Consider the following 23,594-nt stretch of genomic DNA (forward strand, 5'->3'; position numbering starts at 1 on the left):
CTGATGCAGTTAATCGTTTTCTAAATGTTTAAAATAATTTTCCTTTACTAGGGAGCGAAGATGGACTTTCCATCCCTAGGGTAAAGTCTTTCCCTCCTTCGTAAAGGAAAACGTCATACTACACTCGGGTAATAATTTGATATTTCGTATCACAATTAATCATCTGGATACGAAATATCAAATTCCTTCCCTTGTATAGTATAGTAATATACTATTTTTTTCATCTCATGAAATCATGAAATCTCTGACTTCATTTGCCTAACGTATCTTCCAGTGTGTTGACATAAAATCTATTACTTCAGTATTTTTACCATTATTTTGAAAGATCATCGTTTATATCACCGTTGACAAAAGCAGTTGAGTAAGTTTAATTCTGTAACAGTTTTTAACCAGGTCTTACCTCCATAAATCCCCATTTTCTTGAGAACTTTGGATAACGTGACCTACAGATATCTGTGTAGATGATCGTCAAGCTCGCAGTGGTTCGTAATGGCACCAAATACTAGCCTTATTTGTGATATCGTTAGTTTAAGGAGTTCATTAGGATCTCAGCACAACTAGTCGGAATAGCTTGGTATGAATCTTTTCGGATCGTCCATAATTGTTGATGTTTTTGTTACAGCCATTGCGCAACCAAAGTTTTCATTCCCTGTTACTTATACATAGACGGCAAACGTATAGGCACATTACGATTAAATCTATTATTTGATTTGTTTAAAACATATTTAATGGAAAATCTTTTACTTCAATATTTTAAATCGTTATATAAACGAACACAAGCTAGAGCTAATCTTTTATTTTCATCGTCATTGTTGATAACAGATAACAGAGAATAGACTGCCCGTTTTTTTCGCTCTGAATGTTGAAAATCATGGAAAGTTTTTCTGACGGAGAATGTACGCACATGAAAGAAATAAAGGGTTCGATGAAAATTCACTCGAAAATGTTTTTACAGAATCAGCCCTTACCTCAAATTCAAAAGAGTATGAGTCGCAAACCGTCTATGAAACATGTATTCAGTCTTGTTGTCATTATTATTTTCTTTCAAATCGCACAGCTGTATTCAAATCATCCTGCATACGTAAATATTGATTTTTCTCGATTTCCCCTCCAATCGCCGTCATGTAAACTTTTCCGCCTCATAAATGTTTAATATAGGTCGGTGTTCGAAAGTGATTACTTCAGTGCAATACAACAGAACGTCGCTGAGCGAACCGAGGGAAAGAAATATTCTTGATTTGTGCTATGAGACGTGTTCAGTCTCCAGTCGAAATAGCAACACACCACCTGTTTGATGAACAGTTTTAATTGCATTTTTCGTTATCGTTTGATGTGAAACGTAAATTGTCGCTGGAATAAAGAAAAATGTACGGCCAGAAGGAGATCATTTCGTGTATGGTTATTGTTACGTTGGTGGCAATATTGAATTACTACAGATCGATTATCAAACGTGATAAGGAGATACAGAATGCTCGCCGGGCCGTTCTGGAGAAACAGAAAATGGATGAGCTACTGGCCGAAGCCGAACGGGCTGCTTTTAATCGGGAAATGTTTCTGAAAAAAATGCTAGAGTACAGTGACCGGTGCTATGATATCCATGCATTGATTTATCGTCCAAGGGATTACGATTTTACCGAAACATTAATCCATTCTGTTGACAATTCAACCGACTTGGATACTGTTAATGACGAATTTAATCTAGTGCCGGAGAGGAACGAATTTGTGACCTTAAAGGAAAAGGATACAGCAAAGAAAAGAAACGAAAAGGCTGATACTTCTAAGATTGTTTATGTTCTCGTCGCGGTTTTGCTAGGCTCGTTGGTGAAGGCTGCTCTGGATTTAACGAAGCATTATAAAAAGGTACGTTGAAATCCTAAATGGTTTTAATTTTTTGGAACATTTAGCAGAACCATTTGTTCTTCAGAAGGACAATAACGAAACGGAGAATGATATTTTGCGCAGATGCTCTCTCCAGGAATACTCGCTGCTGAAACATAAACAAAGGAACCAACCAAAAGGTAAATACCTATCCAAACACCACACATTCTATACATAGACGTATAACACATGAATTTTTAACCGTTTTTAATCAACTAACAATGCCAACCACAATACCTAGCATTTGAAATATTCACGAGAAAATCGATAACCACGCAACGTAGTTTGGACAGCGGTTCAACGGCAACCAAACAGCAACAGGAACATTTTATGCGACGGATGAGTGGCAATCCACAAGATTACTCCAACGGTTCTGGCTTCACTACACCAGGCATAGCGGCTCCAACTTTGACGGCGCCCGCGCCCGGAAAGTTGTTGGGTTAGTGTAAATGTTTTACAGACGGCAAGCAATTGATCTATTATTAATCTTTCCACTTCAATTATTTTCAATAAATATTTTGCTATAAATAAGACCTCATTGTAGCAAACAGCTCATCGATTCCAAAATTGCAATCGATAAGACACTGTCGATACAGCAGATGGTATAACTGTCTGTGAAGAGCATACTATACAGTTTACTAAATTTCCGATTTTTTCTTAAACTTAGCCACTTAGACAAAAGAAGAAACGTGAACTTACGAGTGTGTGCGTTTTAAATTACTTGTATGAGAATGATTGTTAAATTGGATTATAAAGAGACTTATGTTCAAAACGTTCCAATTATCGGGAATTAAAAAGCGTACACAATCGCCCGTTTAATTTTCTTGCTTTTTCTAAGCCTAGTTATAATAGTTATTTGTTCACAGAGGAGAAAAAAAGTTGGAAGTTCCATTGCGAGGTGGTTGTTTGTGACCTGAGTGTAGCGAGAGCCACAATTCACTCGAGAAAATGAAATTTTCTACTTTTTCCCGAGGTAAACACATCGTTTTTCACAACAAAGGCTGAAGTTTCAGCTGATGTGAAAAAATGACTATTTTCTCACCTGCGTTGTAAAAAGATTTTTTTTAAACTGTGGTAACTGACAATGATATTACAGGATATTACAAGAAGTACACGGTCCTTTCATATTTATATATGTCGTGGCCGTTACGATCGTGATTTATTATAAGAAATGTACCCATATTATACCTACACTTACCTAACCTAAAGTGATATAATTAAGACTTGTGATTTTTAATTAAAATTCCAGTCAATTGTTCTTGTGGTAAAATCCAATTACTATTGACGAGTTTAAAAGTAAATTTAATATCAAAATGAGGAATTGAAACCTACAGATATTGAATGCAAAGCATTATATATACACTAACTATTGATATCAAAATTATTGAATTTTTAATATGAACAACACTAACAACCGAACTAAACACAATCGTATTCAATTTGTATTGTGGCAATATGTTTTTTGGTGTATAATAATTTTGATATTAAATATTCATTTACCAAATAATACCCATCGTCTTTTTATATGCTCTTACTGACAATACTGTGTTACGACGTCGTTCCGTACAGATAGTTTGGGAAATTATATGCAGACATTTGTTTTTTAGAATTATTTTGTTACCAATAGCTACTGGAGGTAATAAATTGAGAAAAGTCTTTTTCCAGCTGGCCGTCCAGCACCTCTAATTCGACGGTGTTCGGTACCAACATTCGCTCCACCAAACCATCAAAGTATTTTCGGCCAATTGCGTAGACCTTCAATGGATTCTTTTTCAGAGGACGATACCGGTGGAGAAACAAAACGTAGAGTACGGATGATTCAGAGGCACTGAGCAACAGCGTTCGATTTTAAACTTTTTGATAGTCTGACTGTACTGTTCGATGTTAGTCAACTGAATGTGATATTTTCTGAATGAACAAAGAGATAATCGATCCAAGACACACACCAGTATAGGTCTTTTTAGCAGACCAAAGAAGCACTAACTTTAGTCAGTGGAATGAACAAAATTTGGCACTATTTTTTCACAAATAAACTATTAGATTAAACGGTGGCGTGTCTATAACCTTTAACAGACGATATATCACTCATAATAATCGAGACTCTTACTTCGCCTGGTTTCTACAACACCATCCGAATAGGTCCTATTTTCGAGGTTTCATATTCACCACATTCCATTAAGTTTGTAGAAAAAGTGATGAAATAGCCGTCTGAAAAAGGTTAAATAAAGCTAGGGAATTATCTGAGAAATGATACATTTAAGCGGTCAACTATAGTTGATTATTAAATTGATTTGTTGGAAAATCAATTGAAATGAAATTGGGAAATATATTTGTTCCCTTCCATTTATTTGGAATAAATGGCCATAATCCAGGGTCTATTTTCAATCAGTTTCTTAATTTTCAACGAGGAAGATTAAGAAAATCGTAGAAATATTGACTAAAGCTAAAGGACCTTCCAGCAATAATCCCACCTATATCATCACAATGATGAATTATTTTGAAACGGCCTTGATACATCGAACAAATAATAACGTTTGAATGTATCATTAATCGGTTTCAGCTCACGCAAAATCAATCCTAAACTGATAACTCCCTAACTTTATGCGCTCAAAAAAAAACTTTTAAAATTTAATGTATGTAATGTACCTGTGTAAGCAAAAATTGCAATGTTCTTATGATATTCCATATTTTAACTGTTTTTTAAATAAATGTTTATCTAAATATTTAACAATTATGTTCGATTTATTTGAGGCTCACATTCATAAGGTTACAGACGATTCTATCATTCTGGGTAATTATTAAATCATATCAGTGACCTTAACCGTATAAATATCACTAAACATAAAAGAAAATGTAGTTAGGATCTCACCATTGCTGCAAATCGATTTTAATCGAAATTTACCTTACACGGACGGGAAGCAGAATCGTTTGCTTCTTGTGATTTAATAATTTTCCACAATTTGAAACTCAGATTAACCATAACGTATTCAATCAATGATAAGTTAACAGAAACAGGTTCATCTGTTATCGATAGATGTAGTAATAAGGGAAGATGAGCTCCGGCTTTTATTAGTTGAAAGTATGTTAAAGCAAATGAAGTAAAAGATTTGATACCAAACATTTAGCGATAAAGTAGGAACCAAATAATAAAGAGATTTGGTAAAGCAATATAGAACGAAACCTTCCCTTTCTGTGCAATACACCAAAGCAATGAAAGTAAAAAATAAAAATCGATTTTCTAATTAGGTTGGACACTGGTCAATGACATAGATATCCAGCTCAATTTCAAAATTCAATTCACCTGGTTCTCCAAGTAGAGTCTATACAAAATACAGATATATTGAACAGGGGAAATACGAAATAACTATACGTACAATCGGTTGAGTAATATATCTCAATGTTGTCTGCATTTTTTATATACATCCATATTAGAATGACTCATTCATTCATATACAGTGTGTATTCCCCTCGGAACACATTTATAACCGTCTTGCTTCAACATGTTTTCATACGTCATTCAGCCTAAAAACTGTAATCTTGCTGACTCGTTTTACCTACATCATTTTTTTGTCGAAAAGAAATTACGTATAGTGTCAAACATAACTGTGTAAGCGTTGTGTCGTCATTAGTAGTATAGTCAAGGTTTGTTTATGTTTTGACATTTAAATCTGTTCGAGATCATCATTTACAAGCCGAAAAAAAGTTTATTTACAATAGTCCTCACACTCACGCATTCAAATCACACGTTCAATAAGAGGGCATACATTTTCGTTCAATCATTATTGGTAAATAGTTGCTATTTTCGCGTCGACAGAAAAAGGTGTATTATCGTGTGTCGTTATCGCGTAGAAAAAAAAAACCTTTTGTTTGATAATATTGATAATAAAAAAATGACATTATCGGGCAGTGAAAAGTACAGTAGAAGGAAACTGGGATATGAGCACAATGGTGCATCTAATCCGAAGCTACAAATATCATTAAGAAGCAGTATTCTGATTTTTGGAGTTATCGTTTCGGTAATTGTGCTGAAATTGCTTGTGGTATTGAGTGAGTATTTTCATTTTTTTTCTGTATTCGTGTAATGCGTATTAACCTAAGGTTGAGTTATTTCCGAAAAGTTGGTTACGATGATGAAAAAAATGTTCCAAAAATAAATTTTTATTGATTGATGGAGTGCTAAATTTACTTGTTATTACACCAAATGGCATATGTTTCTTCTGTAATTGAAGACTGTAGTGTTTCTATTTTTATGATTTTTGAAGAATTCATTATGTTATTTCATTAACTATACTGAATCGTAAATATTGATGTAAATATTTCTTCGTGAATTGATCGATGTGATGCTCACTGAATTTATCATTAACCTAAGTCTCCAAGATATCTTTCTTTCGGGGGAATCTTCAAACAGACAATAACCGTTTTAAATGGACACGAAAATATTTAGCCTTTCACAGGCGACATGCACATCACTCACCAGTTTTAGTACCCGATCTATTACTTCATCTGATCTAAGTATTTTCAAGAGATTGATTTCAAATCTTTTACTTCATTTCGTTGAACATTGTTTTGGTATTTGAAACCTCATGAGTCGTAGCCCTTTAACTATATGGTCGTATATGGAATCTTGCTACAGACAATAACCGTTTTAAATGGACACGAAAATATTTAACCTTTCACAGGCGGCATGCATGCACATCACTCACCAGTTTTAGTACCCGATCTATTACTTCATCTGATCTAAGTATTTTAAAGACATTGATTCCAGATCTTTTACTTCATTTCGTTAAACATTGTTTTGGTATTTGAAATCTCATGAGTCGTAGCCCTTTAACTATATGCTCGTTTATTTTAGAAGTCTTTATCAATAAGAAATGTTAGTTGTTCGTAACAGGTTAGTTGTAAAATTCGTTGTTGACCTGCTTATTCAATTATTATTATTATTATTCATCATCAACACAGACAAATTTTCGAGTATCATCACCGAACAGAAAAGAAAATATTTACCTTTCCTGATGTCTTTATATCGTTTTTAGTTCGTTTGTACATATTGGAAATGATATCATTCGATTTGAAGACAAATATTTAAACATTGAATTTAACTTTGGTACATAAACATTCTGGATCTTCAAGGTTTTCTTTGTATAATAATGACTTTTAAGTGCGTAATTGTCAGTCCTTTTTTAGTCCACAATTTTTTATGAAATTATAAGTCAAATAACGAGCCTGTGGAATATAATTTAGTCGCATTAACTATAGCTCATAAGGTTAAGTGGGTGGAGTGAGATACCTCTACAGCATCTAGGCCTGTTACGTATGACCCGCATATCATTTTTCAATGTCAAATAAAACTAAAATGTTGTGGCTTCAGTTTAACTTCAGTTTAAATACTAATAATATGACACGGTATTAATACGTTAACTGAGTTAACTGCACAAGAGTGCATGTATAATCAAGTCCAAATTCATGTGAATAATTGATTGCCATTTCATACAATCATAATGAGATTTAAAAAATAATAATTTTTGGAACACCATAAACGGAAACAAATGCCCACGCCCATTACTTTTACCATTCCATAATGGTGTGGTAATGTTATTTTGGTGAATTGTGTGGGAAGATAATTTAAACAGGGCCATTTCATAGCATGTTTTACACTTTCAGCTGGAAAACCTGCTGTGTCCATAATGCTTGATACCGGAGCTATTGTGCTAGCAAAAATTCAGCTGTTATCGAATTGGTTATCAGAGAATTGCAGCCATTTGTTATGGCCATCAATCAAGGGATCATCGTGGATTTTGTTTTCGTGGATGTTATTGTATTTAGACAGTAGTGAACCAGGTGTGAATCCACCAACAACATTGTCTCCACGGTTAGTTATAAAGTTCTCTCTCACATGTCGGTTGAAATTTAATTAAAAATAAATCATTTTTTCCACCAATTTACAGTCGGACAAATTACATCCGCAAATCATCTTCCCATCATATTGGCTACCTAACATCATTGGCAACTGGAATTGTTATTTTCTGTTTGAGCTTATCAAATGTTTAATTTATTTCTCTTAATTTACTCTTAGTTCAGAGTACTAGTTAAAGTAATGTGTTTCCGTTCCTAGCACAGCACACAACAGATTTTTCAGTGAATCATTCAAATTCAGAATCGGTTCGTAGATTTTGTAAAGATCTCGGCATGGGAAATAGTTTGCATGTTCAGAATAATTTGTTTGTGCAAGTCTTATCGACTTGTGTGTTACCAGCTAAGATATTTATTTATTGGTTTTCATTTCTGTGAATTAAAATTGAAAACAAAAATCGCCTATTTGTTCTTTTTGCTCTTATTTAAGCGTCGTCATCGTTGTCATTCACATTCAATTAAAGTCCACGAATCAAAGAGAGAAAAAAACATCAACTTTACTGTTGAACTTCAGGTGTTGTTTATTTGTTAACGAAAACAAATTATTTCTTAGATTTCTTTAAAGCAAAACTTCCAATCGAACTTAAGCGCCGTACATACGAGGCATTATCGTCGGACACATTTCGAATTTTGAAAATATTCAGGAAGCTGTGGTTCTTAAACTTCCCGACGGCACGCACTGAATCACCTGAAATTTAAATCACTTTTCGTCTATATCGAGAATATTGGATGGAAATGCGACTTGTAGTAGGTATAGTGTTTTCGACCAGATTTTTCCATTGTATTTCTTTGAATCAGCATTGCAATCGAAAAATCATTTCGAAGTCAGAGGTCAAACACAAAATGAAAAACTTCAAAAACTGTCTTAAAACAACTCAGTTAAAAAGTGACGTATCCGCTTTTCTTCTTCTTTAGAGGAGCAAACGGTAAGTGAAATCAAAAACGAAGAAATTTGAAGAAATTTGAATTCATCTGTGACGATTGACGATGTTAAAGAATAATTATCTTCTTCTACGTTCAACAGCCATTTAATTTTGAATCAAACTATTGATAGACAATATAGAAGGTTGAAATGTAACCACACAGTCAAGCCTACACACAGACTACAACTACAAGATGAACTACAAACTATAACTCCAACTATAGTGGGGACTAGCGGGGATTTTATTCTTAAGAATTAAGATTTTTGTAGATTTGAACGACGCTGTCTGCGATATTTTTGTCTTTGTCCTAAGACAATCTAATGAATAACGGTGAAACTCGTATTGAATATTTTCGAATCTGACTAAAACGACTTCTCAGGTCTTTAGCGAACATGTTTTTCTTAAAATTTTTCGAAAATTTCATGGAAATTACTTGGACATCTTTGGATCAGAAATCGGGTAAAATTACTCTTCTTTGGGTAATGTTACAAAACAATCAACATTCAAATTCTGACTGGTAAAGACTCTACACCATCTGCAATTTGTACCAAAGAGAAAACTCTTACCCGGTTTAAGATCATCCATTTTGACATCGATTTCTGAAAATATCGCTTGCAGTATCGGTCCCGAATCGTTTCGGAGTAGCAGAATTCTTTGATGTTCCTTTGTGGTAACTTTAAAAATCTTTGCTAAACAAAAATTTGAAAGTCAAAAACTGATTGTTCAGCATAATCTAAAATATTATTACCAAAAACTTCGTAGAAAGCGTCCGGATGATTTTTCTTAAACTCTAAAACCTGCCCTACGTCACCTGTAAGGCAACGTTGTGTCGCTGTGTCCATTCGGAATTTACAATTTTTAACTATTGTGAGAAACAAACAAAAAAGAAACCACGCGCAATGTTCGGTTATAGTGTTGAGGCGTAAAATTCATAGAATTATTGTTACATGGTACGCTGTGTGAAAGAGTCTAGGATGTTGGTCCGTCCCAATAGCTATTTCTCTTTTGAATTTTTTCTAAAAATTTTGTCTGAGAAAAGATGTGTAACTGCAGAAATGTCGCTCGAAAGTCTAACCTACTCGTGTTAGCGATTGCTTGAATGATTCTTATACTTGGTGTTCTACCTTAAATAATACGCCTCGTAATCCCAGCCGAAATAAAGTTTCAATTAAGGTTGAGCGGCTTTTATTTTAAATGTGTAAGACCTGCAACGATATTCTTGTAAAATATCGACCAAAACCAAATCAACAAAAGATGTTTTCATCGCCGTTTTCATTGTACAAAGTTCCTGACAAAAAAATTATAACAGGAAGGAGCAGGGTAATTTTCCTTTTACTAAATGTTACATAAAATAGTGTTTCGTCTATTCATAGAATACTTTGTAGAACAATCGTACTCGCCTATTACTTACATCATTTATCACACAGAGACTGGAAGATCTAATGAATATTTAAATCAAAATTTAAATAAAAACTATTTCAATACCCTTGTTTTAATAGAGATGTTATGGAGAACCTTTTAAACAATTGTCTCTTAGATTGCCGGCAGTCTCATAAGTACATCGATTTACTATCAATTGATTATTGAGTACTTTTCGAGTGGGCTAATCGGGTGCACATATTAGAGATAAGTCGTTGTAAATTTTTGGCGTTCCCCTCGCGTGAATTGTGAATATGCTAGTCATTTATAAAGTAAGAAAAAAAGCGTTTATGACCACTTGAAGTGGTAAAGTTTATAAAAACCGTGGAATGAATCGTGCAAGTCGTCTGAATTTTCATGTGGATCATGTGATCTGAATGATTTCAACAACAACAACAACAACAACAAAAACGGGTGAGAAACAGGTCTTTGAACATTGAAGACTAAATTTATTTCAAAAGTTCAGAGGAGATCGGATATAATCTTATTTTCAAAATATAATTTTGTCTTTAGTTTATGCTTGCTACATGTCGGGATGTAATAAAAGTATAATCTCTTTATTCATCTTTTCTTAGAATTGTCCGAATAAACTTAATCGAAAGATTTATTTCGCTGAGATGTAGATACGTGCAGATGTTGCTACGACCGAAAAAGAAACACCTTCATACCAACACTTAAAGATTTTTATCTCATAACGACAAATTGAAGTCGTCCAATTAGTTCCACCACTTTACGCTAATCACGTTGGTAACACGCCTATTTCTCTTTGCCTAATAAAACAAGCTTTTTCGGTGATAAGAATAGGTATTTAAGGAGGCTCGATTACATTTTTTACTTAGTGTTCTTTCATCTTTCACTGAACCTGGTTAAGATTTTCTTATAAGTCACCATGGCAAAACTTTTCGCATTACTAATCTCATTGTTGGCGATATCTCAGACGCAAAGTAACCCTAATTATTGTTACTCGTCTGATTCAGTTCGGCCACAACTGGCAATGTTTTCTACAAAAACGTCTTACCAAAGTGTAAGCGGTTCATCAGTAGATCCTTCAGTTTCCAGTAAGTGTTTTGTTGAATTTAGGCAAGGCTCAGCTTATTGACATTGCAATATGCTTTAGATTGCACACCAAAAAAATTCTGGATGCTGCAACGTCATGGAACTCGATTGCCGAATGCCAATCAAATCAGCAAATTTCCTAACATTCCTTCGGTACAGGAAAAGGCTATTAACAATCACGACAACAAAGGGAAAGGAACACTCTGTGCAGAAGATCTTGAACTCATTAGAAATTGGAAAATAGACACCAATTTAACGGAGAGTATTGCTGAATATTTGACACTAGCCGGATGGATGGAAGTCGAAAATATTGCACGTCGTTATCAATCGGCCTTTCCAACGTTACTCCCTCCAACGTACAGTCCGAGTCAGTATTTGTTCCAACATACAGACGCACAACGAACACAAGGAAGCTTCCGTGCATTCGCGGATGGTTTGTTCGGTTACAATGGATACAAAGCTGTTGTTCCTGAGCCGATACCCGATCGAGATTTACTGTTAAGAGTGAGAAGTGTTAACCGACTTAAAGTGACGAATTGTTTCATTTATTTCTGCTTTCGTTTCACTTTTCTTAGCCTTACGATTTTTGTGCGGAATGGCTAGCAAATAGTGCAGAAGAAAAGGAAATGTCTAAGTTCGAAAAGGGTGACGAATATGATGATGTCATCGATAATGTCAACGAAAAGCTTGGGTAATTTATAACTTAACTGACCATTTCATTTGATGTCCTAATGATCGAAAATTGAATCAATAGAGGAACATCTGCCTCAAAATCAAATGTACGAAGTATGTGGCAATTGTGTCGCTTTGAACAAGCTGCCGATTTGTCTCGGTCGGCTCCATGGTGTTCTGTCTTTTCGTATGACGATGTTGCGGTTATGGAATATGGAGAAGATTTGGGTTACTACTATGAAGCTGGATACGGCTTTAGCATGAACAAAAACATTTTATGCGAAACTGTGCAAAATATGCTCCTGTTTTTGCAAAATGATGGTGGCGAGGCTCCCGCTCGTATTTTGGTTACTCATTCTACAGTAATGCAACTGATGATGGTTTCGTTGGGACTATATGAAGATGAGACACCTTTGAAAAGCTCTAATTTTGCTGAACAACTCAATAGAAAGTGGAGAACCAGTGAACAGACAGCATTCGCTTCGAATTTAGCTGTAATCCGATATGAGTAAGTGATTTTCATCATTACGTTGTTCGTTTTATTTTTAAATTTTAAATTTTCTGAAATAGCTGCGCAGATGGTGACAACGAAGTACTGTTTTTATACAATGAACGTCCATTGGAAATACCTGGGTGTCAGTCGAACGGTCTATGCAAAGTGAGCTATATTTTAGAGACGTACGACAGATATTTAACGGCTGACTGCCCGAATATTTTCTGCACTGCATAAACGGCAATTTGTAATTTAATTCGATGTTAATCGAAAATTTATTTATTTATTGTATTTTATACTTATAAAGAAATGTAACTGAAATGAGCTGCCCATTTTTCTTTTAAAGTCATATTCCTTAGCTCCTCCCACCATTTTTTTGTTGTTGAAATCTTCAAACTGTCTGATAAAACAGCTAATTCAAATGTGCACGATAATGTCCACGTTTTTCTATTTCGAGAAATTGAACCATTTGAAGTGGAAGCGAAGACTTTCTGTGTGTTTCACGAAGAGTTGTATTTACTAATTCACGCGAGGGGCACGCCAAAGATAACATCGCGACTATATAGTCTCTGATGATAATAGTATCGGATAAGGAAGCTCGAAATGTGCTCAGTAATCAATTTTTGGTACTATAATCAGTTACATCTTCAATGTTTCTACAACCGACATGTGCTATATCGGGAAATTCCATTATTTGATGTGACAACGAATGTTTCTCAATACTTAATTATTCATTAATCTTTCACAGAAGCATGTCATTACAATCGGATCTGTTACTTCATTTAATCTACTTGTTCTCACAAGCCTCATTTCAAATCTTTTTCTTCATTTTTTAGAAAATACGTTTTGCTTCTCATCTTAATTCTGCCATGCTATGTCATCCGTAACAAGATAATTTACGTTGGGACATGCCAAGATAAACACCAACCTTAGTCTATGATATCATTTGAACATTTCACATAACAAATATTTGAGGTGGAATCTTTCACTTCAAATGTTTTAACACACATTTCGATATATATCAGACACCACTCTCTGTACTTATTTTTATGGTCGTTGTCGATGGCAAATGTCATAATTAATGCTTTCATTGATTCCATAGCACGCTAGAAAATTAGGCATTATGGAGAACAGTAAATGAAGGATTCCTTGAAGGACTGAGAATAGCAATATGCAACAAAACTGAAGTTTGTGATTCGCTATTTTACCCTGAGTTTAACACAACGTCTTTCATGATTGTGAGTGACGGATCGATTGTCTTATAGCGTAAAAATTACTGCCTGTATTTGCTCATCGGGTAAATAGCAAGAGAAAATGATAATTTAGTTCACTACTGCTCATACGTAATGGAAATATTACTCCCGATCGGCTATTACTCAAATGTTTCATGTTATCAACAACGAGTGAACTCAACTCTGTTGCCTTACGAAATAATGAGATAAGTTACTGATTTGTAATTATTATGTCTACGTCTGTAGTTCAGTTGTGTCGTAGCTGCACAGAGTTGTTCGTTCATTCTATCTATCATCTTTAACTGAATAGTTTTAGAACAATGGATTCAATCCCAGTTATTGATTTAGACTTTTTTACAAAATGTGAAATAACGGACAGTGTTTTAAATGAGATCAAAACCAAGAAAATTGCTGAAGAAATTAGATTCGCTTTGCATGAAGTAGGATTTATGTACCTAATCAATCATCGTGTTTCACCAGTTGTTGTAAGTCAGATGTATGAGAAACGCGTAAAGTTTAAAGTACAACCGTTCTGTATGATATCATGATAGATCGAAAATGCATTCAAAGCCAGTAAATCGTTCTTCGATTTGGAATTGGAGACAAAGGCCAAGTACAAGAAAATACCAGTGTTGACTAACCATGGATGGATTCAGCCAGGCGCAGAATTGTTATTAAATGCAAAAAGAAAGGGAAACGAAAATTTCACAAAAATTTCATCATTCACAGATTGCATCCAAAATCCGTATTCGAACTTCGGGAAGGTTTCGATTTCGTCGATGCCACGAAAGTGATCAGCGAATGCCCGAGCTTCTCTGTTGAAATGTCGACATTCAAAACCGCCTGCGAACAATTTGCTCGTAAGGTTTTGCTACTTCTGAGCTTGGCATTTCAAATTGACGATGTCAATTTCTTCGTAAACACCTGTACGCACTTGAACGATCCAAATGTGCCGAATGAGTGCGATATGCGAGCTATCTACTATCCGCCAATTCCGAAAAATCAAGACATCCCAGAGGGAACCGTTCGATGTGCATCACATACAGACTATGAGTTGATGACTTTACTGTTTCAGGATAATGTCGGAGGATTGGAGGTTTGTAAATCCTACATACCGAATGAACGAGTCAGAAGAATTGGTTTTGAAATTTGCTTTTTATCAATAAGGTCCGACGAACCGACGGAAGTTGGCTACCTGCAACTCCAGTACCTGGTAGCATTCTTGTGAACACAGGAGATCTATTGGAAAGATGGACGAGTGGATATTTTCCTGCTACAGTAAGTTTAGTTTCTATGGATAGCCATGAGGGCATAGTCACTTTAACCTTTCAGCAACGGCTATCCATCTGATATCGAGAATGATTACAAAAATAGCCGGGCTTGTATCGTCTCCTAGTAAATCAAATGAAGTAAAAGATTGTGTAACCGATTATATCGTGACATGACTGGCGTTTCTAGAAGGGTTAAATCGATTGAGTAGGTGACGTGAATATTTTTTACCACTTGAATATTTGTAGAAACATCGTGTGATCATTCCACCAACAGAAATCAAACAGAGGACGCCTCGATATTCTTTTGCATACTTTTTCGCACCAGACAACGACACTGTGGTATCGCCGATCGTAAATTCTCCAATTGCTCAATCTCTCAAAGCGACGGGCAGTGAACCAATAACTGCCTATCAACACATTCAAAACCGGGTCAAAGAAGCGTACCAGTATTAAGAGTTGGTATTTCGTTATAACTGGAGGCTCAGTTTAAGTTAAAGAATTCAGATTTTCAATAAATTTGGGCATTATCAATGGAAATATGAAAGAGAATTTTTGGATATTTTGTGAACCAGATTTGATCATCTAGTGATACTGATGGTAATCTGTCGTCATTGATAAACGAAAGAAGCGACATCGGTGAGATGATTATCCTTTGTTAAATTAAATTCGGTTTCTTGAATCCATCCCCTTATAGGTGATATCGATTATGGTGAAGGACTTACCTTCATATCAAAATGTTCTCCTTAACGACCAATATTGAAAATCACCAAATTTTATTTAAAATTTTCGTTTTCTTTCCATTCATCAAAAATTACAGTTCCATGGCATCTTGGTCCAGCCCTAAACTTTCTTAACAATTTGCACAACATCTTCATCATTTAAAATATGTTCGATTCCGACCTTTTGCGGTTGATGCTTCACTGACGATCCCCAGACCAGGCCACTTTAAAAGAAAGAAAAAATACAAAATTTAGCACACTGTCTGTTGAAAGGAAATGCTTTCGTGTCGCACGTACTATTTGAATTCTCTAGCAATGGTTCGATGCAGTTTGTTACAAAAATCTTCAATCGATGTTCGTTCGCTGTGCAAAACGATGGGCGAGCTGTAATCGGGCAATTGGCCTTTCGGTTTAGTGTAAATGCGAACTAGTTTCAAATATTGCCACATCAAATCCAATAAATCGTCAAAGTTCCATCGATGGTGAGCGGAAATCGGTACACAATGCGGTATCTTGTAAATCACATCCAATTCTTCGATACTAATCTGATCGATTTTATTCAGCAAGTAGATGCACGGTATGTAAATTCGATTGCCTTCAATGACATCGATCAAATCATCGGTGGTTGCGTCGAACCTTAGCGTTATGTCAGCATTGTGGATTTTATATTCGGATAAAATCGTTTTGACCGTGTCGAGATCCAGTTCAGATTGAGCTACCGTTGCATTCAAATTAATTCCACCTTTGTCTTTTCGTCGGTAGTTTATGTTTGGAGGTTTTTGATTCAAACGGATACCGAATCCTTCAAGTTCGTGTTCAAGCAATTTTTTATGATGCAACGGTTTCAAAACGTCCAGCACCATGAAGATTAGATTACACGTTCGGGCGACAGCAATAACTTGACGACCTCGACCTTTACCATCTTTTGCACCTTCAATAATACCAGGCAAATCGAGCAATTGAATCTTAGCCCCTTTGTACTTGATGCAGCCCGGCACGGTTGTCAGAGTCGTAAATTCATAAGCTGCCACTTCAGAATACACACCGGCTAAATTTGATAGTAACGTCGATTTTCCTACCGATGGAAATCCGACAAATCCTAAAAGATTTTAGAATACGTGAATTAGAATGGGATGGGGTTTGCTAACAACTTCAGTGAATGCCTTCACTTACCGACACGAGCATCACCGGTTTTCGCCACCTCAAAGCCTTGTTCACTTGCACCGCCGCCTCCCTTTGGTGCGATTAATTCGCGACGAAGTTTGGCAAGTCTAGCTTTTAACAGACCCAAATGACCAGCAGTAGCCTTGTTTTTCTGCGTTCTGGCCATCTAAATTTCAAAGAGACGACATTGTGAGTTAACGAAAAATCTAATTTCATCCCGTTAAAGTGTTAAATTTTGTTCAATTTTGGTAACCTTAAATGTTGACAAAATTTTGATGACTTTACCTCCGACTCAATCGACGCAATTTTCTCCAAAATAGTACTCATGATTGGTAATTTTCTCCGTCGTTGGTCAGTCTCCGGGTCGCTGCCTTATAATTGTTATTAATAACGAGGTAAAATTCGAAATAATTGTGAGTTCTGATACTCGGATAAAAAATTTTGTTCGCGTGGTTACGAACACTTCAAGTGAACGAATATTTGAACTGTCAGAAAATGTCAAATTTCCATCAGCACCGTCGCAGTGATTTTTCTTCCATTAATTTAATTTTTGAATGTTGGTATAATGCCACTACGTTCCGTTTCATGTGGCGGTGGGTTTAAATAGTTCAAGTCACTGCCGAATTAGTTATTTTCTCAACTCCCCAACTCCACGGCCTATTATTGGTACTTTGAATTACCGAATTTCCCTAAATCATCGTTGAAATGGTGTCGGGGAATCTCGCACACGCGATCATAGTATGCGTCCTTTTACGACATGTAACGAAAAGTCATGACTGTGCGAGATTCACCACTTAGAGGTGAATCTCGCACACCATGAATTTGTGTGGTGTGCGAGATTACCCTACCCCGTTGAAATTAACGAAGTTTCCTAATTTACTGATAAAATTACCGAACTTACTTTTTGATAATCTTGTCAGTTAATTAGACAAACTCTATATATGCAGTTCGCTGATCTGATTTGTTAATCTAGGGAAGAAAATTTGGAAATTTCATTTTAAGGATGTTGTCACCAGAGAAAATGAAATTTCCTACTTTTTCCCGAAGTCAACGCAATGTTTTTCCCAAAGACTACCGAAGTTTCCACTGAGGTGAGAAAATGACTATTTCTCGCCCGTGTTGTGACAATTAATTTTTACAACAGAGTCGAGAAAATAGTAATTTTTCTCCTCCGTCGAAACTTCGGGTGCCTTTGTTGTGAAAAAACGTTGTGTTTGTCTCGGGGAAAAAATTGGACATAGCATTTTCTCGGGTTATAAACAACATCCTCTAAATGTAATTTCCAACTTTATTTTTCCACTGTGAAAAAATAACTATTATATGCTTCCTTCTGGAAAGAATAAAATGTAAACCCCCGGAAGCACACGATTTTCTAAAAACTCACCTCCTGTGCTAGCTCATGTAACAAAATTTTTGTAGAAAAAAAAAGCGTCAGAATTAATTAGTATTTTACATAACAAGTGATAAAAAGATGAAAAGTAGCTTTTTCGAGTGAATTATGTTCATCCGAGGCGTAGCTGGGGTCAATAAACAATATAAAACGAGACATTTCATTTTTATCCCAAGTAATGCAATGGATTTTATCTGTCTAGAACGATAATCTCGAGCTTATCCCTCTGGGGAGTTTTTGTTTATCTCGATATATCTGTTCTCGACTGATAAAATATGATATGCATCTATTACCAGACTGTTATTTTGACGTGTAGGTATTATGGCCCACGCCTTCGGCTAGGGCAATAATGTCCTACACGTCAAAATACTAATCTTGGCAACAGGTGCATAATATATATTACATGCTAAGGGCGTCGAAAGTAGTGCTTGAAACATGTGAAGTACGGTTTTCGACGCATGTAGCACGTAATAGTATTTTACATGACTAGGGATAAAAAGTAGAGTTTTAGTGTGAACACACGAAAGCGAGACTTTTCATGTTTATCCCAAGTTATGTAATGGATTTTACATGCTGAGGGCGTTGAAAGAAGCAAGACTGTATACTTTGGGGAGGTCACGCAGACCGCCATTTTATTAGATACGCGGGAACACACCACTTCTGATGACTTTACATATACAAAAAATTCACCACATCATCAAGACGACGAGAATCATCAGAGTAGGTGAATTTTTGTTTGAAATCGGCCATTTTATCATCAACTGTGGTGCGTACCTGTATCTGCGTGACCTCCCCAAAGAATACAGCCTTGGAAAGAAGTGCTTAAAACATGAAAAGTACGGTTTTCGACGCATGTAGCATGTAAAATACTATTCTAGTGTCGGGCCGAAAACGGGGGTTTTGTCGGCCCGACAGGAAAAGCTGTATAAGCATGTGCTGTGGACGGCTTATTTTAGACACTTTTCACTTCGTTCGGGCTACAACTCACGAAATTGCCTAAAATATACCGTCCACAACAGATACGTAAATAAGTAATAGTGATGACATGATGATATGTCTGTAATGGTCAACCCTCCTTCATAATGGGCAATTAAAAAATTTGCTGGGATTGAAATTTTTGAAACAATAGCCGTCGACGTGTATCCGGCTATTTCGCAAATCGGACCACAATATTCATTCTTTGTTCTAGCCCCGTTTCATTTGAATTTGAGATTTGAGACGTGTAGATTGTTTTATTTGATTGATTTTTTTTTACTAAAATCTCAGATTTTGATTTCAATTTATTTGTGCATTTATCGCAGCTTTTATGTTACAAATAGAATTTGATTTGAACAAAAAGGTTTTCCGATTGTAAAAGAGTACATTTAATCAAAAAAAAAGTTTGTGTGTGTTTTCCATAATAGTAATTTAGCCATAAAGTGTTTCACTTTACCTCGTGTTTCACCATTTTTCTTTCTGTCGATTAGAAGCGACCGCAGTAAGTTTTATTATTCATTTTAAGCGGAAAAAGCGTGTAGTTTCGTATATTTGAGAAAGATACGATAGATACAGCCAACCCAAATGTTAAACAAATTAATTGAAATCAGTTTCATCGGTAATAATTGCGGCCATGTTGATTTTTACAGATTCATTCGCCTGTACCACAAACACCAATTTACAAAATGGTTCATGTAACTTTTAATGAAAAAGTTGAGTGCCATCAGTACAGCTCCACACATACAGAAAATCAACCGGATGATGACAAGGATGAAGCTGCAGATGCGGGTCCATCGAACGTATGTGCGCAATCGGGTCCAAAATACACAGCTGAATTTCTGAAGGGATTGAGATACGGTCCTCACACTCAGACGTGCCCGGATGCTATAATAAATAGCGGAATTCGTAAACTCGCTACTGACGTTTTCTGGAATAGAACAGGCAAGAGCGTACCTTCCCGACAACAATACCCTCAGAATTATAGTAATATTTTGAAATTTTGTTTGATTTTACCATTGTGTAATCCAAAAAAAAAAATCCATAACAGGAGGACAGCGCCGCAATTCTCATCAACTTACACCATTTTACTCAACTTACAATCAACCGAATAATGGTGGAAATCGCGACTGGCTAAATCAGCCAATCGAACCGATTGGTAGTAGCCATTACACGCGCAGACATTTTGCAATGACGGAGTATCCTGATAATTTCCCTTACAACAAAAGTTACATGTTGTCAGACCTCGGTCAACGTCAGAATCAAAAATCAGCGTCTGACTCGAAAAGTTCGAATGAGGATGAAGCGCTACCTTTGTGGGTCAGTGAGGGACCAACGTCTCAGACCGATTATGTTGAGTTGCATGGTTTCGAAGGGCCTGACATGCAGGAACATCACGAACATCACAACAGAAACGATCAACTCGCATGTGTCGATTGCAATGTCAGCGGGGGTCCAACAAGTGGTACCAGCAGCAACAATGGTTCACCCCCAGCTAAAAGTACACCAGCAAAGGTTACTTTCAACGGTAAGAAATTAAACGAAAACATTTTCCCTTATTTCTTTACGCTTCGAAACTGGAAGCTTTATTGAGTGATGAGTGAAGGTCTTTGGATTCAAGATTTTGAGCTACCTGCAAAATAAAATCTCTTTTTTTACATCTTCCTAATAATGACCTTTCTCGTCTTCAATTGCTTGTTTTAGATTCTCAACGTACCAAGAGGCCTTATGCAGGACGACATCCTAACTGGCAGAATAATTCCGACAATCGTCAAGGTGGTGTTGCTCCACTACTGAACGAAATATTCAAGAATTTCTCTGCTCCTCAGAATCAATCGAATTTAAGAGGCCTAAATCCGATTGTAAGCGTGCAAGACGTCGAATCAACGCTGCTATACGACAGATTGAAATTCCGACAAATGGTTGCGCAAATGCAGCAGAACATGATTTACCGAAATCGGGTGTATGCTCTACACGAACCAATTCCAAATGCATCACAAGTTTTATCGGAAATCGATAAAATTCTTCGATCGAGTAACGATCCAGTCTACAAACGTCCCGAAGTTCGTACGTTAATCAAGAGCATCATTGAATCTGTGATTCCTCCAGTAAATATCATGAATCTTTTGAAAGATCCGTTAACCGAACCACAAAATCGCGAAACAATTCAAGCAGCGCTGAAGGTAATCACCCAGGCCAAACAGAATGCAGCCAAGGTGATGAAAACTCATACGCCAACTGAATCGGAGCTCAGGGCTCACATGGATGCAATATTGCAGGATGCCATCATAAAGAAAAGGATGGAAAATTTGAGCAACGAATTGATTAAAGGACAATATCAGCAGGGTGGAAGAAATTTACCGAATCAATCGTTTCATCACCTATTCCGACCGAACGATGCTGGACGATTCGAAGGCCATTCGCAGAGCGATACACGTGGACAATGCCAATCCTTTGAGAATGGAACAGCTCAAGTACAAGATAACAATCTTAATCGCTGGTTTTCGCCGAATCTTTTGAACAAAGGACAATTTCCGCAAATTCCCAGCGAACATCTACGCTCTGAAGAGTTAGAAAATAAATTTAAGCAAACGTTGATGGGCAACGATAAGAAAGTTGAAGAAGTCAAGTAAAGCTTCTTCAAATACTTCATTTAATAATCATCTATTCGCTCATATATTCTCGATGAATGCTCCTACGTTTTTTGATGTTGATTTGAAGTAGGCACATGAATTTATTATACAAACGCGTTGCCATCTCACTTCACCAATTTTTTTTTTTTATAATTTTTCCCAATTTCCTATCATTCCAAGTTCGAAACACGAATATTTTGCTAAGGTTTTCTTCAATGTTTGAACACTCTCTTTTATTAATAACAATTTGGAATTGATGTTCAAATGGTCCAATGAATTGGCATTATTAGGTAGTAAGCGCTGTAACAAAGTTTAAATTAAAAAAAAATCTTTTAGAAAAAGCAACAAGCGGCGTTTTTATGGAAAGTGAATCACCGACTAATTTGAGAGAGTTTCGAAATAAAAGAGAATGATAACAGCATACCGTAACAGACCCAGCGAACAAACAATTTTACTTTTACACTTGAACAACAAACTGCACCGAAAAGCCATCTCAAAATTCTTTCAGAAACTTTTTTTTTAAATTATAACTCTCCTCGTACGAAATCGACCAAAACATGCGGGGTCAATTTTTCGATCAAACGGATGGAATCAATTATTATTAATCGTACAAAGTTTACGTACAGAAGAAAGCAAAATCAGTTTCACAGACGACAAGCATATCAAGAGCTTTACTATCGGATCTATTACTTCATTTGATTTTGATTTCAAAAAACATTATTTTGCTATATAGAACCAATGAAAGTATACTCTATAGATAGGTATGGTCTAATGTCAAAATTTGTATGGAGCGGAGGAAATAGCGATTTCATATTTAAAAAAACCTCCCCTTTCAATGATTTTTTTTAAATATAAAACCGATATTTCCTCCGGTTTCCATACCTCCGCACAGACCATACCTGGTCTGTACTTTCATTGTATAGAGCTGCAGCTAGGTAGAGCCGTAGAGCATCAAGTCAACTCTGAATTAAAACCGTTTAGAAACGGCAAGCGTTTATATTGTCATTAAATCTTTCATTTCTGTTGTTCAAAGCATCGAAATGTTTTATAACTTGTGGTCGGTTGTCGATATGGTGACATTACAGAACAGGATAACAGGACACTAAATAAATCATTAAATACTCACTATTTTGTTATGCAATAATTTACAGAATAAAGCATCGATATCAGAGAAGGTTTCACCTACAAGTGAAAGCAGGTTATTGCACTGGTCTACTAAATGCAACTACTCATATTTTACGTATATGCGATTAACATAGAAACAAAAAATTATAAATCCTTCGTCTACCCTCAGAATATTCTTTCATACATAAAGACATACGTTTAATAACGCATTTAGTAGACCAAGTTCAATAATCTATTATAACTGCGGCTACAATTTAACCGAAAACACTGTTTTGCATTAATTTTATGTTATAAGACCACATTGGCCGCTGTAGGAAAAGGGGATCAGGAATGGATAACAGATGACTGAGAGTTTTTCGTGTGCAAGTTTTTTTTTAACTCAATACGTAAGGGAGCTAAAGTTTCCTGATGCATTCCCGTGCTTTTTCTTCCAGACCCTAAAATAATATCCTGTCAAACTTTCCCAAAGAAATATTAGCAAGACATAGCAATAGTAGATGATGTACTGGTTTCGAGATTATGTTGATGACAAGTGTTGTGTTTTTCAACTTGAACCAAAGGCGATGCATGCACAAAACTTCAAATAACATATTCTCCAAACCATTCTGTCTTGCGCCAAAAATACGTCAATAATGTCTTGCTAGAAACCGCGGTTTTTCGCATTTTCTGGTCACAAGACAATAAAGTACCGTACTGTCTTCTCAACAATAAATGTCCCAGCATGACTACAGTTATGT

The 23,594-nt window shown here is 35.9% G+C and overlaps 7 protein-coding genes across 7 annotated transcripts; 5 read left to right on the plus strand and 2 right to left on the minus strand.

The window, feature by feature from the left end:
• Positions 1-1,135: 1,135 nt before the first annotated feature.
• LOC119074263 lies at positions 1,136-4,603 on the plus strand. Its single transcript, XM_037180285.1, has 4 exons — positions 1,136-1,860; positions 1,925-2,018; positions 2,120-2,317; positions 3,544-4,603. The coding sequence occupies exons 1-4, from the start codon at positions 1,366-1,368 to the stop codon at positions 3,708-3,710; spliced, it is 954 nt and encodes a 317-aa protein (XP_037036180.1). The 5' UTR covers positions 1,136-1,365; the 3' UTR covers positions 3,711-4,603.
• Positions 4,604-5,470: 867 nt separating this feature from the next.
• Positions 5,471-8,182, plus strand: LOC119074264 (ADP-ribosylation factor-like protein 6-interacting protein 6). The gene is made up of 3 exons (XM_037180286.1): positions 5,471-5,925; positions 7,540-7,747; positions 7,824-8,182. The coding sequence occupies exons 1-3, from the start codon at positions 5,769-5,771 to the stop codon at positions 7,924-7,926; spliced, it is 468 nt and encodes a 155-aa protein (XP_037036181.1). The 5' UTR covers positions 5,471-5,768; the 3' UTR covers positions 7,927-8,182.
• A 127-nt stretch (positions 8,183-8,309) lies between these two features.
• LOC119074265 lies at positions 8,310-9,681 on the minus strand. The gene is made up of 3 exons (XM_037180287.1): positions 9,460-9,681; positions 9,278-9,400; positions 8,310-8,476 (listed from the first exon to the last, which is right to left on the minus strand). The coding sequence occupies exons 1-3, from the start codon at positions 9,551-9,553 to the stop codon at positions 8,331-8,333; spliced, it is 363 nt and encodes a 120-aa protein (XP_037036182.1). The 5' UTR covers positions 9,554-9,681; the 3' UTR covers positions 8,310-8,330.
• A 1,192-nt stretch (positions 9,682-10,873) lies between these two features.
• On the plus strand, positions 10,874-12,684 carry LOC119074259 (multiple inositol polyphosphate phosphatase 1-like). The gene is made up of 5 exons (XM_037180282.1): positions 10,874-11,188; positions 11,248-11,690; positions 11,762-11,877; positions 11,941-12,366; positions 12,429-12,684. The coding sequence occupies exons 1-5, from the start codon at positions 11,020-11,022 to the stop codon at positions 12,586-12,588; spliced, it is 1,314 nt and encodes a 437-aa protein (XP_037036177.1). The 5' UTR covers positions 10,874-11,019; the 3' UTR covers positions 12,589-12,684.
• A 1,120-nt stretch (positions 12,685-13,804) lies between these two features.
• LOC119074262 (2-oxoglutarate-Fe(II) type oxidoreductase ppzD-like) lies at positions 13,805-15,391 on the plus strand. Its single transcript, XM_037180284.1, has 5 exons — positions 13,805-14,068; positions 14,135-14,253; positions 14,313-14,679; positions 14,751-14,861; positions 15,101-15,391. Exons 1-5 carry the CDS (start codon positions 13,904-13,906, stop codon positions 15,305-15,307), a joined length of 969 nt encoding a protein of 322 aa, XP_037036179.1. The 5' UTR covers positions 13,805-13,903; the 3' UTR covers positions 15,308-15,391.
• A 219-nt stretch (positions 15,392-15,610) lies between these two features.
• Positions 15,611-17,226, minus strand: LOC119074260 (GTP-binding protein 128up). The gene is made up of 4 exons (XM_037180283.1): positions 17,023-17,226; positions 16,747-16,903; positions 15,871-16,672; positions 15,611-15,797 (listed from the first exon to the last, which is right to left on the minus strand). Exons 1-4 carry the CDS (start codon positions 17,062-17,064, stop codon positions 15,695-15,697), a joined length of 1,104 nt encoding a protein of 367 aa, XP_037036178.1. The 5' UTR covers positions 17,065-17,226; the 3' UTR covers positions 15,611-15,694.
• A 1,937-nt stretch (positions 17,227-19,163) lies between these two features.
• Positions 19,164-22,077, plus strand: LOC119074266. The gene is made up of 4 exons (XM_037180288.1): positions 19,164-19,604; positions 19,753-20,086; positions 20,151-20,627; positions 20,804-22,077. The coding sequence occupies exons 2-4, from the start codon at positions 19,789-19,791 to the stop codon at positions 21,730-21,732; spliced, it is 1,704 nt and encodes a 567-aa protein (XP_037036183.1). The 5' UTR covers positions 19,164-19,604; positions 19,753-19,788; the 3' UTR covers positions 21,733-22,077.
• The last annotated feature ends 1,517 nt before the right edge of the window (positions 22,078-23,594 follow it).

The sequence above is a fragment of the Bradysia coprophila genome, unplaced genomic scaffold (genome assembly GCF_014529535.1).
Source record: "Bradysia coprophila strain Holo2 unplaced genomic scaffold, BU_Bcop_v1 contig_145, whole genome shotgun sequence".
NCBI classification, from domain to species: domain Eukaryota; kingdom Metazoa; phylum Arthropoda; class Insecta; order Diptera; family Sciaridae; genus Bradysia; species Bradysia coprophila.

Coding starts and splice junctions, on each gene's coding strand:
- LOC119074266 (XM_037180288.1), top strand. CDS start 19,789: ATGGTTCATGTAACTTTTAATGAAAAAGTTGAGTGCCATCAGTACAGC. Junction 20,087..20,150: donor ACAATACCCTCAGAATTATA/GTAATATTTTGA, acceptor AATCCATAACAG/GAGGACAGCGCCGCAATTCT. Junction 20,628..20,803: donor AGCAAAGGTTACTTTCAACG/GTAAGAAATTAA, acceptor TGCTTGTTTTAG/ATTCTCAACGTACCAAGAGG.
- LOC119074265 (XM_037180287.1), bottom strand. CDS start 9,553: ATGGACACAGCGACACAACGTTGCCTTACAGGTGACGTAGGGCAGGTT. Junction 9,401..9,459: donor CGCTTTCTACGAAGTTTTTG/GTAATAATATTT, acceptor ATTTTTGTTTAG/CAAAGATTTTTAAAGTTACC. Junction 8,477..9,277: donor AATGGATGATCTTAAACCGG/GTAAGAGTTTTC, acceptor TTTAAATTTCAG/GTGATTCAGTGCGTGCCGTC.
- LOC119074260 (XM_037180283.1), bottom strand. CDS start 17,064: ATGAGTACTATTTTGGAGAAAATTGCGTCGATTGAGTCGGAG. Junction 16,904..17,022: donor TTGCGTCGATTGAGTCGGAG/GTAAAGTCATCA, acceptor TTTGAAATTTAG/ATGGCCAGAACGCAGAAAAA. Junction 15,798..15,870: donor ATTGCTAGAGAATTCAAATA/GTACGTGCGACA, acceptor TTTCTTTTAAAG/TGGCCTGGTCTGGGGATCGT.
- LOC119074264 (XM_037180286.1), top strand. CDS start 5,769: ATGACATTATCGGGCAGTGAAAAGTACAGTAGAAGGAAACTGGGATAT. Junction 5,926..7,539: donor GAAATTGCTTGTGGTATTGA/GTGAGTATTTTC, acceptor TTACACTTTCAG/CTGGAAAACCTGCTGTGTCC. Junction 7,748..7,823: donor CCAACAACATTGTCTCCACG/GTTAGTTATAAA, acceptor ACCAATTTACAG/TCGGACAAATTACATCCGCA.
- LOC119074262 (XM_037180284.1), top strand. CDS start 13,904: ATGGATTCAATCCCAGTTATTGATTTAGACTTTTTTACAAAATGTGAA. Junction 14,254..14,312: donor ATTCAGCCAGGCGCAGAATT/GTTATTAAATGC, acceptor CATCATTCACAG/ATTGCATCCAAAATCCGTAT. Junction 14,862..15,100: donor GTGGATATTTTCCTGCTACA/GTAAGTTTAGTT, acceptor GAATATTTGTAG/AAACATCGTGTGATCATTCC.
- LOC119074259 (XM_037180282.1), top strand. CDS start 11,020: ATGGCAAAACTTTTCGCATTACTAATCTCATTGTTGGCGATATCTCAG. Junction 11,691..11,761: donor ATCGAGATTTACTGTTAAGA/GTGAGAAGTGTT, acceptor CACTTTTCTTAG/CCTTACGATTTTTGTGCGGA. Junction 12,367..12,428: donor TTAGCTGTAATCCGATATGA/GTAAGTGATTTT, acceptor TTTCTGAAATAG/CTGCGCAGATGGTGACAACG.
- LOC119074263 (XM_037180285.1), top strand. CDS start 1,366: ATGTACGGCCAGAAGGAGATCATTTCGTGTATGGTTATTGTTACGTTG. Junction 1,861..1,924: donor TAACGAAGCATTATAAAAAG/GTACGTTGAAAT, acceptor TTTGTTCTTCAG/AAGGACAATAACGAAACGGA. Junction 2,019..2,119: donor ACAAAGGAACCAACCAAAAG/GTAAATACCTAT, acceptor CACAATACCTAG/CATTTGAAATATTCACGAGA.